This window comes from Odocoileus virginianus, chromosome 10, assembly GCF_023699985.2.
Source record: "Odocoileus virginianus isolate 20LAN1187 ecotype Illinois chromosome 10, Ovbor_1.2, whole genome shotgun sequence".
NCBI classification, from domain to species: domain Eukaryota; kingdom Metazoa; phylum Chordata; class Mammalia; order Artiodactyla; family Cervidae; genus Odocoileus; species Odocoileus virginianus.
In genome coordinates, this window is record NC_069683.1 from 51,152,409 (window position 1) to 51,172,042 (window position 19,634).

Sequence of the window (19,634 nt, forward strand, 5' to 3'; positions counted from 1 at the left end):
TCACTTTCAGCATTCCTGATAACCAGGCCTCTCTCTTCCTCAGAGGCCCCCTTTCTTAGAATAGAGAAGGCATCTAGATGTCACGTTGTATTTTTTCATTGATTATTCAGGAAGTCTGAGAACCCATCTGGGTTCTGCAGGTTCTATAGGTGATAACCCAGCTTTGCCCGTCAGAAGAACTGCCTCGTTGCCAACCTGACACTGGCGATACGGCCACCACCACGTCTCTCCCCAGCCAAGGACAGCCTGGCCCAACGCCAGGAAGGGCCAAATGCTTCTCATGGCAAGGGAGCTTGCCCCTCGCTCACAGCCAGGTGGGAAGGGAGCCCTTCTTAAAACATCCACCCTGGTCTCCTCTGCACAATTTGGATTCAACTCAGAGATAAAGGAGAAGTAGGTCTGAGAGTTAAGACTCCAGTGGTTAAGACTTACTTTTAATGTAAGGGGCACGGGCTTGATCCTCGGTCAGGGATCTAAGATTCCCAATGCCTGCTCCACGGTACTGTCCCCTGCCCCCAAACAGGTCTGAAGGCACCGGGCTCCACCTCTGCTACAGGAACGATGGGCACTACACCCCTTTGCAGGTAAAGAGATTTGAAGGGCAGAAAGGACGAGGAACAAGGTTATCCCCCTGCTAGACAGCGAAGTTAGACCCCACCCCCTCCTCAGCTTCTGACTCAAACTTCAGGTTCTTGCCAATCATTGTGCAGTCTCTCAGTCATGTCTGATGCGCCAGGCCTCCCTGTCCTCCACTATCTCCCAGAGTTTGCTCAAACTCATGTCCACTGAGGTGATGATGCCATCCAATCAATCTCATCCTCTGTTGCCCCCTTCTCCTCCTGCCCTCAGTCTTTTCCCAGCATCAGGGTCTTTTCCAAGAGTTGACCCTTTGCATCAGGTACTTGGAACTAATATTCTTTTCTGAAAAATGTCGATCACTTTCAAGTCCTCACTAACGTAATAAATCCTGCAAGGACATTGGTCCTAAGACACCTCCTGGTTTTCAAAGCCCAATCAATACTAAACTCTAAAAACAGGTTGCAATGTCATCTACACAACTGAATTATACACTTTAAAGTTAAAATCACACATTTATATATCTTTTATGACAGTCTTAAAAATACACTAATATATCAAAAACTACAGAAGTGGATCCTTTAAACATGTGACCAGGATGTGAATTACATCTCACTAAAGCTTTCTGAAAAACAATACAGGGAGCACGTCTGCATTGCTCACTGCCATATCCCCGGTGGGTGCCAGGCACACAGAAAGTGCTCAGTAAGTGTGTGGGGTCCTGTCTGTGAACGACATCCCCATCTGCTCACCCGGCAGGGACTCGGTCTCTTGCCCTGGCCCTGGCAGTGAGGGCAGCTTGCTCCCTGCTGCTGCAAATTTAATCTGGACGGACAGAATTAAGCTGCTTCGCAAAGCTGGCTCAGAGTTCGGTGTCCTCAGCCCCCGACTGGAATTCTCAGAGGAGGATTCTGTTACATGTGCGGCCCAGAGGCAACAAGAAACGGCCTGGAGCCTGGGATACATGCGTCCTTCCTTGGCTTTTAAGGAAACCAGCTCTGGGATCCTGGGCAAAATCTTCTGGCCAAGTGCCCTTCTCTAGAACTGGGCCAGGGAGACACTGATTGGGATGGCAGCTCACCGAGAAAGTCCTGCTTAATGCCACAGGTCAGGGCAACACCAGCCCAGAGTGCATGACACCAGGGCTATGACATACGTCTTCCACGTGCAGAGGCTGACTTTGAGGGGCAGGAAGACGAGAAAACACTGATGGCGATCACGAACAGCAGCAGCAGCTGACTGGTCTTCCTTCTTCCCTTCCGGCCCCGGTACCAGCTCAGGGGCTTGTCTCCACAGAGGGCTGCCACCAGTTCTCCCTTCCCTCTGTGTCCATCTCCACTAAGAGAGGGAATCCACTCTTCCATCCTCTGAATCTGGGGCTGACCTGGGCCTGCTGAGAGCAATGAAATACGGTGGCTACGTGTTTCCAGCCCAGCTTTTAAGAAGGCTGGCAGTTTCTGCTTCCTGACTCCTGAAGTCCTGAGTGAGAGATGCAGGCAGCTCTGCAGGAGAGAGAGGCCACCGTGAGGAGGACCCGGAGGCAGACACGAGAGGGAGGGCGCCACCACGGACACCCAGGCCCACACACCACCCCAGGCGACCAGTGAGAGAGCCCAGGTGAAAGCTGCTCAGCTGAGCACACTCACCTACACAAATGTCTGGTACGTTAACGCATTGTGGCTTTAATCTACTGTCAGAGTGGTTTTCCTTGCATACCAATTGGTAACAAATACTCCTGCGGTCAATTATCAACACAGGAACTGGGGTGATATTTTAAACCATAAATCAAGTCATGTCATCTTCCATTCAACACCCTCCAAAGGACTGTTTTGCCCATTTTCTATAAATGTTTGTCTGCAGAGGTGTGTGTGCGTGCACAGTGTGTGTGTATGTATATGTAGTTTACTGAGTCCTAATTCATATACCATATGATACACCATTCACACTTTTCAAGGACAAAGCCAGTACTTTTTAATGTATTCAGAGATGCACAACCATCACCACAATCATTTTAGAACATTTTAATCACCCCAAAAAGAAACTCTGTACTCATTAGCATTTACCATTTCCCCCCAAATCTCCCAGCCCCTTACTAATTCAGTTTTTGTCTAGAGATTTGCCCATTCTGGATGTTTCATATAAGTAGAACCATACAACACGTGGCCTTTGTGACTGGATCCTTCCACTGAGCATATGTTTTTAGGATTCGTCTTTAAAATGTTATAGAATGTACCAGCAGTTCATTCCTTTTTATAGATGAGTAATACTCCATTGTATAAACTACTCCATTGGATAAACTACATTTTGTGTATCCATTCATCAGTAGGTGGACACTGAGTTATCTCTACCTTTTCGGCCATTATAAAGATGCTGTTATGAACACTTATGTGAAAGTTTTTGTGTAGATATATGTTTTCATATATGCAGGAGTGGAATTGCTGGGTCACAGTATGTGTTACCTTTTGAGGAACTGCCTGTTTTCCAAAGTGGCTGCACCATTTTACACTCCCACCAGCAGTGTATGAGGGTTCTGATTTTTCCACAATCTCAACAACACTTCTCATCGCCTGCATTTTTATTAAGCTACATCTTGGTGGGTGTAAAGCATTTAGTATCTCATTGTGATTTTGATTTGTAGTTCCCCGATGGCTAATGATGTCAAGCATCTTTTCATGTGCTCAGTGACTATTTGTTTATTTTGGAGACATGTCTATTCAGTCAGATCCTCTGCACAGTTTTTGCTTTGGTTATTTGTATTTTTATTAGAGTCCTAAGAGCTCCTTATACTTTCGAATCGAAGGTTTCTAACCAAATGTATGATTTGCAAATATTTTATCCCCACCCCCCCACAATGGACTCTCGGCACACGCAGAATAAAATCCAAATTCGTGCCAGGACTGAGAGACCCACCTGATTCCTGACCTCATCTCCCAGATTTCTGACCTCATCTCCCACCACTCTCTGCACCTCACTGCCTGCCCCCTACCACCACACTGCTCGTCCACGAACCTGTCAAATTCATCCCACACGCAGGAGTGTTACAAGTGTTTATTCTATTTACTCAGACCTTCTTCCCTGAAACCTTTAAGTAACTAACTCACTTTCCAACTTTAGGACCGGGCTTAGATGTCACCTTCTCAGAGAAGACTGACCATCTGACCTAAAATACCACTTTCCTCTCTTATCCTGCTATATTTTTTCTCACTCGTTTGAGTATAATGCCTGGCATTATACTACATGATCATTTGCCTATCCTATTGCCTTATTGGAATCTCCATGAAGAATGCTATCTATCTCATATGTTACTAGACCTTAAAGACCCCAACAGTGCCCAGGCACATTACAGGAACTCAATAAATATTTATTAAATTATATGCATCTACTACTATTTATTGAATGCTATTATGAGACAAGCATTCCCCTAAGCATGCCAAATAAAATATCCTATTTAATCCCCCCAACAAATCTATGTTACAAGGTAGATACTGGTATTACCCTACTTTTCCAACAGGTGAAGAAACCCAAATTAAAGAGAGCTTAAGTAACTGTTTCATGGCTCCACAACAGTAAATGGCAGTGTCAGGATCAAACCTGTACCATTCCTGTCCCCACTGTTCACTTCAGCAAGTCACTTACTTTCCTTTGAATCTCGGTTTCCTTATCAAGGACACGGGAGTAGCTTTCTACTTTACAGAGTAACGGAAAGATTGGCTAAACGAGATCAGGTAAAGCACTGGGAGCAGGACCTGGCACGTCGTGAACGTTAAGCAAGCGTGAGCTACAATGATGAGGATGACGCCAAGTACCATGATGAGACGACGCTGATGCTGTGAAATCAATGGTTTGAAATCACGGTAACATCACTGTTGGACAGTACTGCTCAGATACACGCCTGTGGACAGACTGCTTTCTTTCAGACAGTGACTAGCCTCTTGCAGACGGAGGGCCAGCCCGTTGGGCCGCAAGAGGGCTTCAGAGTTAGACAACATCACTGCCTTGCTAAAGCCTCTGAAAGTGCCAGCGTCTCCATGGAGATGGGCTCCAAGTGGCCTATTAGAGACAGAGACCTTGGCCTAATCCAGGGCAGCTGTTCTTCCGGGGCAAAGTCACACTTATAAGTTCCTGCCCAGCCAGATTCACAGGCAAGGGTAGCAGAACATGGCACAAACCACCCCACTCACAACTCCCCAGGGAAACAAGGGCAAGATACTCACATCCATGCGCCATCACAATGGAGGACCTGGAGGATGGGGTCACTCACTCACCAGTATGGGTCTGCCTGTGTGTCTCCAGGGCTTCCTCCTTCGAGAACTGGGCTCCACACTGATCGCAGACAAAGGCTTTGGCACCCGCTGAAAGAAAGGCGAGGCAGTTACCGAGTGACACTGCGTTAGGAAAAGGCGTCCTGGCTAAAATCGTGCAGGTGGGCCCTGGGGGAAGGGGCTGAACACCTGTGACGATCTCAAGTCAGGGATAACCCATGGCCCCAGAGCCAGCCTGGACCCACCTCCAAAATGTGACCACCCCCCCAACTGAGCTCCCAAATGCCCCCACCGAGGGCTCTCCCAGACGGAAGAGGGAACAGAACCAGAACAGCCATAACAAACAGCGAAGGGATCGGGAGAGATGTGCAAGAAGAAGGGGGATCCTGAAGGGCTGGCGCCCAGTGAGGGATGGAAAGGAGTCCCTGATACTGGGAGGGGAAACGTGCCCTGCTGCCCAGACTACAGTTTATGGGAAAAAAGAAACTGCTGACACATCAGTACCTGGAAAATTCCCTGAGTATGCCTAGGGGCTTCCCTGGGGGCTCAGATGGTAAAGAATCTGCCTGCAATACAGGAGACCCAGGTTCCATCCCTGGGTCAGGAAGATCCCCTGGAGAAGGAAATGGCAACTCACTCCAGGATTCTTGCCTGGGAAATCTCACAGACAGAGGAGACTGGCAGGCTACAGTCTGTGGGACTGCAAACAGTGGGACACATCTGAGCAACTAACACTTTCACTTTCCATGTGTCTAAAACCAAACTGCCGGGACTTTCCTGGTGGTCCAGTGTCTACGGCTCCATGCTTCCAATGCAGGATGCTCGGGTTCAATCCCTGGTCAAGGAACTAGATCCCACATGCCACAACTAAGGGTTAGAATGTCTCAAAGAAGTTCAAAGGTCTCCAACTAAGACCTGGAGCAGCCAAATAAATCAATAAATGTAGGTATTTTTAAAACGCCAAACCATACCACATCTACCAAAAAATAAACATAAAAATATTTAACTGCCTAACCCCTAGGCACCACCTGCAGCTGACCATTTAAAATCTCTGAATGACTCTCCTTCAGAATAAGGTCCACAGTCCACAGGGTAACTCACAAAGCCCTTCCTGCGCTTCTCTCGCTCCTCAGTCTCATTCCCTGGTCTCCAGCCCTCCTGAGAGGCTCTGGTCCCCTGGAGGAGCCCCGCACTTCCTCACTGTGAGCTCTCTGAGCATCCTTCTGGACCGCCTCTGGCTCTGACGGTCCACCCCGCTCCGCGGCCCCACCGGACATCATCATCACGCCTCGGCTCCCACCCTTGCCCCGGGTCAGCAAGGGGGCCCCTCTCCAAAGCTCCCATGGCATCCTGTTTGTTCCAGGTCGCCGTCTCACCAGGCTCTCTCCTAAATGCCCATGGACCCGTCTCCAGCTCCCCAAGGAGGAAGTATGTCACACATGCACAGTTGTATCTGCCTAACACCCAGTGGGAATGAATGACTACATATCTGTGGAATAAACAAAATCAGTTCAGTACAATTCAATTGGATCAGCGTTTTTGGAACCAGTTTTACAAGCATCAAAATAACAGTGCCACAATGTGATGATAACTTTCTACCACTTGCTCATGGCTTTGGGGCTCTGTTACTTTGTCTAGGGGGCACCCGTCACAAGCTTTGGCAGGTTTCCCTCCAAATGTCTTCTAGATGCATCTCGCCCCCTGCGTGTTGATAACCACTGCCCCTACCGAGGCCCGTGTGGGTCGTGCCCAGAACACTGGATGACTCAAGGAGGACTCCCACACCACCAGCGACCCTCTGATCCACCCAACAGAGGCAGGTTCCTGATTCCTCACACTTCCTTGCTCAAAAATATACAACGGCTCACAATTTGCACTGACTCTAAACTCCTTGGGCGTCCCTGGTAGCTCAGCTGGTAAACAATCTGCCTGCAATGTGGCAGACCTGGGATGGATCCCTGAGTTGGGAAGATCCCCTGGAGAAGGAACGGTTACCCACTCCAATATTCTGGCCTGGAGAATTCCATGGACTACACAGTCCAAAGAGTAGGACACGACTGAGCAACTTTCACGAAACTCCTCTACTTGGCTTCAAGGTGTTCCATCACCTCACCCAGTCAGCTGTTCAGCTCCACTGGGAACTGTCCTTGCCAGCCCTCTCTGGGAGCCGCTCGGCTCTCCTGGGTCACAGTGACCGAGCAACACCCCTCCTCACTCCTGTCCATTCCAGTCCTAGTCCATTTCCAAGACCAAAGTGCACATGTGCCAAACACGCCAGCCCCTCGCGGCTCTGCCCTTTCCAATCTGCTATCTGCTCTGCGCTTTGTTCCTTATTCAAGCCTGAGCACTTCTGTAAGTGTGCCTGTGTTTTAGTTCTGTATTCGAGTCGCATAAGAGGCACAACTATTTCTCTCACATATTTATAGAAGAAAGTAGTTTAGTGCTATTTGCAAAACATCTCAGATTTCCTGGTGGGCTACAGTTCATGGGGTTGCAAGAGTCACACACAATTTAAGCAACTAAACAACAACATAGCATATACCAGGCATAAGGCCTGTGTATTTAGCATGTATCATTTCATTTAATCCTAACAAACTTTTAAAGGACACAGTGTGATTACCCCCATTTAGCGGATGATTCAACTCAAGTTCAGAGAGGTTAAGTAGCATCTTCATTGTCACACAGTGGCTAACTGCAGAGGTGGACTCAAACGCAGGCAGCCTCACTTCAGAGCCTTTCCTCTTCCTCCCCGTACCCTTCAGCCTCACCAGGGGTCCATCTGCAAAGATGCTTCATGAATATGAACCTGGGCTCTAGACTTCCTCCCCCCACAAAAAATCCAATCTATCCCTTTTATACCTCAAAGTTTTGGGTAAAATTATAGTTAGAAAAAAAAAAAGTTCCACGGCTTTTCAGTTCAGTCGCTCAGTCATGTCCAACTCTTTGCAACCCCATGAACCGCAGCACACCAGGCCTCCCTGTCTGTCACCAACTCCCGGAGTCCACCCAAACTCCATTGAGTCAGTGATGCCATCCAACCATCTCATGCTCTGTCGTCCCCTTCTCTTCCTGCCCTCAATCTTTCCCGGCATCAGCGTCTTTTCCAATGAGTCAGCTCTTCATATCAGGTGGCCAAAATATTGGAGTTTCGGCTTTACCATCAGTCCTTCCAATGAACACCCAGGACTGATCTCTTTTAGGATGGACTGACTGGATCTTCGTGCAGTCCAAGGGACTCTCAAGAATTTTCTCCAACACCACAGTTCAAAAGCATCAATTCTTGGCACTCAGCTTTCTTTAGAGTCCAACTCTCATATCCATACATGACCACTGGAAAAACGATAGCCTTGACTAGACAGATCTTTTTTGACAAAGTAATGTCTCTGCTTTTTAATATGCTGTCTAGGTTGGTCATAACTTTCCTTCCAAGAAGTAAGCGTCTTTTAATTTCATGGCTGCAATCACTATCTGCAGTAATTTTGGAGCCCAGAAAAATAAAGTTAGCCACTGTTTCCACTGTTTCCCCATCTCTTTTCCATGAAGTGATGGGACCGGATGCCATGATCTTAGTTTTCTGAATGTTGAGTTTTAAGCCAACTTTTTCACTCTCCTCTTTCACTTTCATCAAAAGGCTCTTTAGTTTTTCTTCACTTTCTGACATAAAGGCAGTGTCATCTGCATATCTGAGGTTATTGATATTTCTCCTCGCAATCTTGATTCCAGCTTGTGCTTCCTCCAGCCCAGTGTTTCTCATGATGTACTCTGCATATAAGTTAAATAAGCAGGGTGACAATATACAGCCTTGACGTACTCCTTTTCCTATTTGGAACCAGTCTGTTGTTCCATGTCCAGTTCTAACTTGCTTCCTGATCTGCATATAGGTTTCTCAAGAGGCAGGTCAGGTGGTCTGGTATTCCCACTCCTGAAGAATTTTCCACAGTCTGTTGTGATCCACACAGTCAAATGCTTTGGCATAGTCAATAAAGCAGAAATAGATGTTTTTCTGGAACTCTCTTTTTCCATGATCCAGCGGATGTTGGCAATTTGATCTCTGGTTCCTCTGCCTTTTCTAAAACAAGCTTTAACACCTAGAAGTTCACAGTTCATGTATCACTGAAGCCTGGCTTGGAGAATGTTTAGCATTACTTTACCAGCATGTGAGATAAGTGCAATTGTGCAGTAGTTTCAACATCCTTTGGCATTGCCTTTCTTTGGGACTGGAATGAAAACTGACCTTTTCCAGTCCTGTGGCCACTGCTGAGTTTTCCAAATTTGCTGACAGATTGAGTGCAGCACTTTCACAGCATCATGTTTCAGGGTTTGAAATAGCTCAACTAGAATTCCATCACTTCCACTAGCTTTGTTCATAGTGATGCTTCCTATAAGGCCCACTTGACTTCACATTCCAGGATGTCTGGCTCTAGGCGAGTGATCACACCATCGTGATTATCTAGGTCATGAAGATCTTTTTTGTACAGTTCTGTGTATTCTTGCCACCTCTTTTTAGTATCTTCTGCTTCTGTTAGGTCCATACCATTTCTGTCCCTAAATGGGCCCATCTTTGCATGAAATGTTCCCTTGGTATCTCTAATTTTCTTGAAGAGATCTCTAGTCTTTCCCATTGTATTGTTTTCCTCTATTTCTTTGCACTGATTGCTGAGGAAGACTTTTTTATCTCTCCTGGCTATTCTTTAGAACTCTGCATTCAGATGAGTATATCTTTCCTTTTCTCATTTGCTTTTTGCTTCTCTTCTTTTCATAGCTATTTGTAAGGCCTCCTCAGACAGCCAGTTTGCCTTTTTGCATTTCTTTTTCTTGGGGATGGTCTTGATCCCTGTCTCCCGTACAATGTCACAAACCTCTGTCCATAGTTCATCAGGCACTCTGTCTATCAGATCTAGTCCCTTAAATCTATTTCTCACTTCCACTGTATAATCGTTAGGGATTTGATTTAGGTCATACCTGAATGGTCTAGTGGTTTTCCCTATTTTCTTCAATTTAAGTCTGAATTTGGCAGTAAGGCGTTCATGATCTGAGCCACAGTCAGCTCCCAGTCTTCTTTTTGCTGACTGTATAGAGCTTCTCCATCTTTGGCTGCAAAGAATATAATCAATCTTATTTCAGTGTTGACCATCTGGTGATGTCCATGTGTAGAGTCTTCTCTTGTGTTGTTGGAAGAGGGTGTTTGCTATGACCAGTGAGTTCTCTTGGCTTTGCCCTGCTTCATTCTGTACTCCAAGGCCAAATCTGCCTGTTATTCCAGGTGTTTCACTGCTTTTAAGTAATTTTTAAATCTTTGTTATTCAGTCACTAAGTCAAGTCCAACTCTGTGCATGCCATAAAATGCAGCACGCCAGGCTTCCCTGTCCTTCACTATCTCCTACAGTTTGCTCAAACTCATGCCCATTGAGTTGGTAATGTCATCCAACCATCTCATCCTCTGTTGCCCTCTTCTCCGCTTGCCCTCAATCTTTCCCAACATCAGGGTCTTTTCCAAAGAGTCGACTTCTGGCATCAGGTGGCCAAAGTATCAGAGCTTCAGCTTCAGCATCAATTCTTCCAATGAATATTCAGGATTGATTTCCTTTAGGATTGACTGGTTTGATCTCCTTGCAGTTCAACGGACTCTTAGGAGTCTTCTCCAGCACCACAGTTAGAAAGCATCAATTCTTTGGTGCTCGACCTTCTTTATGATCCTCACAGTTTGTCCTCACACATGGATGAACTCTCACATTTGTCCATGACTACTGGAAAAACCACAGCGTTAACTATATGGACCTCTGTCAGCAAAGTGATGTTTCTGTTTTTTAATATACTGTCTAGGTTTGTCATAGCTTTTCTTCCAAAGAGCAAGCATCTTATAATTGTCTTGGAGTATTTAGCACACTAAGGGCAAGAACTCAGAATACAAGTTACACTAGTATAGACTTAAATACTAATAAACATTTAGGGCATGATCTTGACTACATTCCTGATAAGGAGCAGGATATATACTCTATTAGGGGCTCAATAAATATTACACAGTGGACTAAGTAAATGAATGATAAAGTGCCCCAGGAAAAATATGAAATTGCTTTTCCTTAAGAGTTTCAAAAATAAATATTGTCATTTGTCTTCAGTGGCTGAAGTAGAATTTTGCCTCGAGGCAGGGAGAATACCATGATCCCCTCTGGGTGTCCCTACAAGCTGCAGGGTGTCCCAGGGCCAAGCACCTGTAAGCGGCTTCAAGAGCTTCTAAGAAAGATCCAGGGAACTTGATGGCAAAGCAGTCACCATGCGCCTCCACCCTGGAGGCAGCCAGGCCACTTTTCATCCATTCATACTGGAAATGCAGCAAGTACCTCAAAGGGCAGAGGTGGGAAGACTCAGGGCAGAGGAAACCATCCCCGCTTATAGTGAGAAACTCCCCCCAGCTCCAAATCATCAGCTAGCAATGAATTTCTGCAGACCTGTAAGGAACTGGATTTTAACCCTAATTTTTTCTTTGACCCTACCAGTTCTCATAGCTCCCTAAAGGACTTACAGATTTTGTTGGCCACGCCACATGGCATGTGTGATCTTAGTTCCTTGACCAGGGACTGAACCTGTGCTCCCAGCAATGGACAGGTGGAGTGTCTTAACTATTAGACCACCAGGGAGGTCCCCTCCTGGGTCCCTAAAGAAGAAAGGGAAGGAGGGCCTCAGGAGGCAAGCAGGGGCTAGAAAGGGGAGGGCCCACCATTACCATCGCCATGATGCCGGAGCCCTGCCTCTGGGCGAGGAGCCCACTCAGGCTGCAGCTTCAAAGGGCAGCGGTGACGACGGTTCTTAGAAAACAGCCATCCATGTGGCTGCAGGAGCATCTGCTTTAATGACTGAGAAGCAGGGAGGCCAGGTAGGCAATCACGGGCCGGATGTGTGACATCGCAGAAGCCAAATGAAGATAAAGCAGATTACAGCACACGTGATCTGAGCAAGGGTAGTGGCTTGGCCCAGGCCTGACCACATCTGGCTGCCTTCAAAGTCCTCCGCTCTCCACCCCCTGCCTTGCTGAAGTCACAACATTGAGTTGAGTGTGTGAAAGTCCCCCATCCTCAGTGACTGTGGGTGACGACCCCCTCCCACGTGGATACCATGGACATAGGCTCCCACGGCCGCCTCCACTCATGAAGCCTCTGCACTCCCCATCCCCACCCAGACTCCCTCCGCAAACCCCAAGCCCAGGAGCAAGGACGGGCAGTTACAGGACATAAGAACTGGGTAGAGCGAGGCAGAGAGCCCCCTCTCCCAAGGAGGCATGTGCCTTTAAATTGTCTCTGTAATGGCTGGCTCAGAGGCAGAAATATTTGGCAGCCCTGAAATTAAAAGTGATAAATTTCCTCGCCAGGCTTTGATCGATAATAGAGGCCTCATCTGTTAATCAATAGGACAGTCTCTGCCTGTTTACTGTGCATATGTTGTTTGCTGCTGCCTCCAGTCTGATGTCAGGTTTGCATTCAGAGCAACTCAAGTGTGCATAAACCACATGGCCATTCCCAAAATGCATTATGGTGACATCACCCAGCCACTAACACATTTATAAAGCATCAGGGCAAGGGGGTGGGGGGAAGGTCATGCCAGTTGAACACAATGGGCATATAAGGACATAGCAGCATTTTTTACACCCCCCCCAAAAAATTTCTTGGGGCTCATGCAGGGCACGGCTCAGGGACAGACATTCCCTGCCATCCCCTCACTACACAAAGGGGATGTTCTCTGGATGTCTATTAAGTAGATGCCAAGAGGGGGAATTACAACACATGAAGAAAAGGACACATCCTGGCCCTCAAGGAGCTTATATTCAACAGGGGAAGCACACTGTTAAAAGTCAAGTAGATATAAAATAGGTGGCAATAAGCCATAAAAGAGAGAACTAAATATGTGAAGAGGGCCAGAGAAGGCGGGGGCTATTTTTATGCGATGAGCTGACATCTGAGGAGGTGAGCCCACAGTTTTAAGAAAGTCCATTCCAGACAAAGGAAGAGTGAGGAGGCTGGCTGGCTGGCATGCGCCAGAGAGTGGGGAGGGACAGGTAGGGTTTGGATCACAGGAAGATTAATTCAGTAGCAAAGAGGCAGAGCCACGCGGTGATTGAGCGGGCTAGACCCTCGCTGTCCTCCCCGGCAATTACAGATCAGGGCGAACCAGAGGAGAGAATGGCAGAATCCAGAGTGGGGAGAATGGCCCCAGGCCCGCCTCAGCCATGCCCCGCCGTGGGCCTCACACTCCTCATCACACCTCAACACACCTGCATCTCCATCTGTAAAATGGGAATGAGCAGATCCAACTGCCTCACTGGAGGCTACGAGAACCCAAGGAGATCATGGATGTTAATGACTACAAATCTCTGGTTAATCACCAGGCACTCTGCAGACAGGAGATTACTGATGTTCTTTATACCCTGGCAGGTGGGAGGGGCACAGCAGAATGTGGTTAGGAGTGCAGGATTTGCGTCAGACAGATCAGAATCCAAATCCCAGCTAAGCGAATCACCAGCTGTGACCCTCATCGAGTTGCCTAAGCTCAGTGAGACTGTCGTTCCCTCTGTAAAATGGGAACAGCAAGAGCAGTCCCAAAGGGGCTGTGAGAAGCTGGGCAAAGGGCTGGACCCCACGGGCCGGGGCAGAGCCACAGAACTGGTCAGTGACCCCGACCACCAGCCCAGGCGGGCTCGGGGCCAGGACTCCTTTCAAGAACTCCTTTGTGCGGAGTATGATTGATTTTACTGAAATTCAATGTACAGCTATTTGGGGGCCATTTATCTTGTGTAAAGTGAGCTCACATTTGTAAAGACATATTTCACTATAATCACACACACACACACACACATTGCCGTGCTAATTTAAAGGGTGAGGGACTGTCTTGTTGAGGGAGCAGAGCAGTCTATCAGAGGACCGACGTGTCAGTACTGGCAGCTCTCCGTATCCCGCCCCCGTCCCCACACACCCCTGCAGCTCCTACATCGCCGCCGGAGGATCTCCATTCACAGATCCTGTGCTGTTGCCGGGCCCTTTCCTCTCTCGGTCTCCCCAGCAGACTGCAGGCTCCATGAGAGCAGGGCTGCCATCTGGCTTGTCCTCTACTCCAGGGGTCCCCAACCTCTGGGATCTAACGTTTAATGATCTGAGGTGGAGCCGATGTAACAATAACAGAAATAAAGTGCATGCTAAATGCAATCTGCTGGAATCATCCCCAAACCAGCTCCCCGCCCACTTGAATCATCCCCAGATACCGGTCCCTGGTGCCAAAAACATTGGGGACCACCACTCTACTCCATCCCCAATTCTCTCCACAGCACCTGACATGCTCACTAATTGCCCCATAAACAAAGAAACCCTCAGCAGGCTCCTGGTTTGCAGAACTGGCCTGTGACGGGGGCACTGGCCACTCAGGGCGCTGCCAGGCCGTCCCCTAGGGGGTGGCAGAGTCCTTGGTCTACACGTGCTGGGCTGTCTGCTGTCCCTTTTTCAAAACTCAAGGACACAGTCTCCGCCTGGAACTCAGGCAGTCTGGAGGCGAAGGAAAGGGAAACTTAGGCAGTGGAGCTGTCTGCTTCCCCTGGAGCAAGATGTCCCTCTTCTCTGCCCGCCCCCTGCTCCCCGTCCAGCTGCCCAGGACTCACTCCACTACAGCAAACAAGCAAGCCCTCCCTCCAGCCCACTCGGAGGCGTCTGGTTGGCCCGAGTGGACCCTCCACAGGCTGGCAGAGATCTGCTGAGCAAACCCACTCCCAGTCCAGATGCTGAGTTTAGCTGAGAGAAATGGTGCTATGTTAGCCCCTCAGTCGTGGCCGACTCTTTGGGGCCCCACAGACTGTAGCCCGCCAGGCTCCTCTGTCCATGGAATTCTCCAGGCAAGAATTCTGGAGTGGGTTGCCATTCCCTTCTCCAGGGGATCTTCCCGAACCAAGGATCCAACAAGAGTTTGCGGGGGGGAGGTACGTAGTGGGGAGGAGCCACCTGACCATTCTGACTTCTCCCCTTCCTCCCTGATGCCTCCAGAAAGTGAAACAAGGGCCAGAGGAAGAAGGAGGGCTCACAGCGGGTTAAGACTGGCTGAAAATAAAGGAGGCAGTTGCCACAGCCCACAGGGAGGCTGGAGCCGGTCTGAGGCCTCTGTGTGTGGGAACCACTTCACTCTGGGCTAAGGATCACCCCGACTCGTAGGAATCAAAGGAGAGACATGCCAGAGAAGCACTTTGAAAACCATAAAGCTTTCTATCAATGCCCAGCATTCCAACAACAACAGAGGTGAAATCCAGTAGAAGCTTGTCAGGCAGGCTGCCCGCAGCCACCCTCCTCTCCTGCCACCCCCTTGGGCCGCTCCCCCTTGGCAAAGCACAGTGCCTTCTTGCCCAGAAAAGGGGTTGGGGGTCCCAAGCACCTAAGGAAGGGGACGAGAAGGCACTGCACACAATCAGACGTGGACTGGAGTCTCTCTGAAGCCAATAAGGCGCCAGCCAATGATAAAAGGAAAAAATTTCAAAATCCCTCGTCTCCCAAACCCCTCCCACCCCCGTGCTAACAAGAGGGGTGGGGAGGGGGGAGGAGAAACCACTGAAAAAACACCTAACGTTTGCCAGCATCTAATGTTGAGTACTGTGTCCTTTTTCTTTTAATTCCTTGAGATTTTAAAATAAACATCTTGACTGTTCTGATGAGATATGCATGCCTGCTTACATAAGGAAGTACAGAGTGTACCAAAACAGCAGACCCAAAAAAAGCATAAGCTGTCAGAACAATGAGTACAGACTCCGGGCATTTTACAACAGGCCATGGTGTACAGTTTTATTTACAGTACCTCTTATCTGACAGAGAACAGTACACTGGCTGCCAATTCCAAAGGCCAGCACTGCGTGTTCCTTCACTCAAGGAGATGTGTATTCCCTAAGAGGAGCTGGAAAGCCTGCTCGCTCGCTCGCTCTCTAGCTCGCTCACGCACTCTCTCTCTCTTTCACCTTTATCAACAAAACAAAAACTGATACAGAACCAGCATCTCTGTAAGATACACAGATTTAGGGGAGAGGGAACAGGGAAAGCAGGTGGGCAGATGTGGGCTGCCCGGAAAACAACCAGCTCTATCGATTGGCTCAGAATATGGTTCAAGGGTAGTTCTCCGTGAAAACCAAGGAGAAAGTTCCTCCGGGCCTGGCCCTGCTCACAAGACGGGGGTGGCAGGGTGAACTAATCACACTGGGCCTCAATCAAAGGCAGGACTCGGAAAGTCACCGGGACAGACTCCCCGGCCAGGTGACAGAGACCACGGAATGACCGGGGATTCTGGGCAGCAGGCTCTCCTGATCACTAGATGTCAATTTCCCATCAATGCACTGCTAAGTGCCAAACACCGTGTCCCTTATCCCTATCACCCAGTTCTCAGCCCCGAGAGGCTTAGAAAAGCTCTTCTGTTACCACTTTTAACAGCAGCAGATAACCCAATAGGCTTAGAAACACAGTCCACAGCCCGTAGAAACACATAACACTAAATACACAGCAGCATAGCAGGGAAGAACCCTCGTTCTGGAATCAAAACACACACACGTTCAAGTCCTGGGTTCTACCATTTCTAGCTACCATCCCCAAGTAAGCTAATATATCTTCTCTGGACCTGTTTCTTCACCTGTAAAACTGGGCACAGAGTATCTACTTCACAGGGTTGGCTGGTGACTCATTTAAATACTATATGTAAAGTATTTACCACCATGCTCAGCATCCAGTAATTGCTCAATAAAAGCTGGTTGTCAAGTTAACATCCTCATCATTACCATTGCTTCCTCCCCTTCCCCTGGTGTCAATGTCTGAGACCCACACAGACATCAAATGAATGTAATACACATCTCATAACATTTAAAATATTCTTACCACCCCAGACCAAAGAACAAGAGAAACGAAGGAGAAGAGACTCCCTCTCTGGTCCAGTCTCTAGGAGACTTTCTCTGGGGAGTGGAAGATAAAGGCGGATGACACCAATGATTATGCACTCCTAATGAGCCACCACAGAAACCAACAATGCACATTTCCAGCCACGCCCCCTTGTCCCAGGACGAAGGGCTCTCTGCACCAGACCCTGGTCCCTACACACTGTGGGGCAAGCTGCCAGTCACAGCACTGTCAGCCTCCTACTGAGATGAGTGCATACCTATTAAAGGTGAATTACTTTAAGTAAAATACAAGTAGGATGGTAAATCTGTTGCAGTAAAAACAACATACAAATGTCACTGAAATCTCAGGGCACTGATATGGGGATTCACATTCCCACTGCCTTTAACCCCTTTCTTTCCTGGGCAGCTTCCATGTCTGGCTAATCAAGGTACAGTGGGAATTGGTGCAATGGTACCAACGCCTCTCTTACCACGGGAACGCCAGCCTCTGGTGTGATGGAGCAGACTTCCTTCCAGACGTGCCGTGCCAACTCAGAGATTTCCCCGAGGTGCAGCCCTGCAGTGGCCACTGGCCAGATACGGCTCTGGGGCTCTGCCATTCATTGGCGGTATGGGCCTGGCTTCAACTTTGTGGCCTTACTTCCCTCCTTAAAATGGGGTTATCTTTCTTTATAAGAGAGCATGAACAAGAACCTGTATGAAGTACCAGGCACACAGTAAGTACCTGAATAATTATGATTATAGAATCATTTCACTTCATCAAGCTGATGAACTCCAGGAGACCAGCCTTTGGACAGAGTCTTAGAAACTCCAGTCCGTAATACTCTAGCCCCAAAGTTCCCACCTATCATGAGCAAGAGGCTCAGAAAGGAGAGACACTGCATTCTCTGGGGCCCTTGAATGCAAGGTCTTCAGCTGTTTGGGATGAGAGAAGGGATACCCTTGGATGAGGCAGGTGAACTGGCTCTGTCTGAGCTGTGTAGCTGTGGGTGAATCACTTCATCCTTCCATCTATAAATGACTAGTTTTAAGTGGAGACCCAAGGGAGAAGAAAAAACGAAGGGGCGTTGCTGGGGAAGCAGCTGGGAAAACAGGGCAAAGGAGGCTTAAAGTGGCTGTAACGGGGCCCAAACGCTTACAACCCTTGGCAACAGGGCAGGGCTGCTGGATCGAGTTGGGGCTGGGTTCCCTGATTCCACCAGGGGATTCCTTCCCCAGGGGCAGACTCTGCTCCATCCGACAGGCAAAGTGGGGCAGACAGTCCAGACACTGAGAGAATCATTAGCCAGGCAGAGCTGGGCTGAGCCAGTGAGGCCGAGGCAGAGGCTGACCCGAGTTCCAGGGAACACCCAAGCTTTCAGGTATCCACGGCTTCATCCTGCTTAAAAGAGGTGGCACTGTGCTCTTGGTGTTTGTAAAGGACGAGGTAGAAAGGCCACAAAAACTCAGGGGGGTGGGGTGGGGCACTTCTGCCATGATCTCACTGGACATCCCCTCAACAAACCCCTGGTTACCAGCAAGGATCTTCCTCCCTGGTTCCCACTCGGGGATTCTCAGATAAGAGGTTCCTAAAGGACAGAGGGCTCTCTGCTGGCATCCAGCAGCCTCGAAGCCCTGTTTGTGATCTGAGCCTCTGGCCTCCTGCTCTCAGCTTCACCCACTCTGCTCCTTCAACTGGAGTTCCCCATCAGGGGTCTGCACCTGAAATCCAGCATGGGGTAGGGTCCCCACCCCGCCCCTACCCACCTCCGGGTGGGTCCACCCCCACCCACCTTCCAGGGGGAAAGCATGAGTATTACCTAGACAATGCATGCTAAGTCAGTTCAGGCAATCCGACTCTGTGACCCCATGGACTGTAGCCTGCCAGCTGTCCATGGGATTCTCCAGGCAAGAATACTAGAGTGGGCTGACATTTATTTCTCCAGGGGATCTTCCCAACCCAGGGATCAAACCTGCATCTCCTGTGTCTCCTGCATTGGCAGGCAGGTTCTTTACCACTAGTGCCACCTGAACAATAGAGAAAGGCAAAACCAGGCTACTCCAGGGGAGACAGCCAGAATCAAAACCGCACCTACCCACAACATCACAACCTGATAGCTATCAGCACCCTAGTCCCCCAACATCCCCTGATACCCCCTCCAATTAAATTGTCCCTTGAGGTACTTTCAGAGAAGAGGGAGGGCAGACTTGCTCATCCCTGACTGCACTCTGGCCCTCCCTGTCTCCTGGCAGGATCCCTCCTCCCTCACTTCTCATTGACTGCAAAGTACGCCAAGGTCTCTCACAACCTTGAAAGCTCTTTGAGATCCCTACAGAGGGAATGCCCTCATGCCCACTCCTCTCAGACTATCCTGCTCTCTCCCTACAACCAGCATCTCTCTCCAATTCCACCTCCAATCGTGCATGTGTTCTTTGTTTTTAAGCTAAAATACCTGTGTGTGTGTGTGTGTGTGTGTGTGTGTGTGTGTTCAGTTGCTCAGTCGTGTCTGACTCTTTGCAACCCCGTGGATTGTAGCTCTCCAGGCTCCTCTGTCCATGGAATTCTCCAGGCAAGAACACTGGAGTGGCCATGCCCTCCTCCAGGGGAATCTTCCAGACCCAGGGGTCGAACCCACGTCTACTGTGTCTCCTGCATGGCAGGTGGATTCTTTACCACTGAGATCCCGAGGAAGCCTAAAACACCCATAGGTAATCCTATCCTGACAAGTTACAAAGAACAAGACATTTCAGAGGACTTCAAATGCTGTCACAGCGTAATAACCACTGCACTCTCTAAGAAACCAGTGGGCAGGGGTCTGCAATATGAGCGTCTGTTGACTATTCCCTTCGCTGTGACCTGTGAGAGCCCAGCAGACAGGAACGTCCCCTTCCTGGGAGCCCCACCAGGACGCCCGGCC

At 48.9% G+C, this 19,634-nt stretch overlaps 1 protein-coding gene across 3 annotated transcripts in view; it reads right to left on the bottom strand.

The window, feature by feature from the left end:
- ZBTB16 (zinc finger and BTB domain containing 16) overlaps positions 1-19,634 on the bottom strand; it is a 199,755-nt gene that overhangs the window by 63,984 nt on the left and 116,137 nt on the right. For all 3 annotated transcript variants that reach the window (XM_070473559.1, XM_020872802.2, XM_020872806.2), the window contains exon 4: positions 4,842-4,928. In XM_070473559.1, the coding sequence (XP_070329660.1) occupies positions 4,842-4,928 (87 nt within the window). The remainder of the gene's footprint in view (positions 1-4,841; positions 4,929-19,634) is intronic.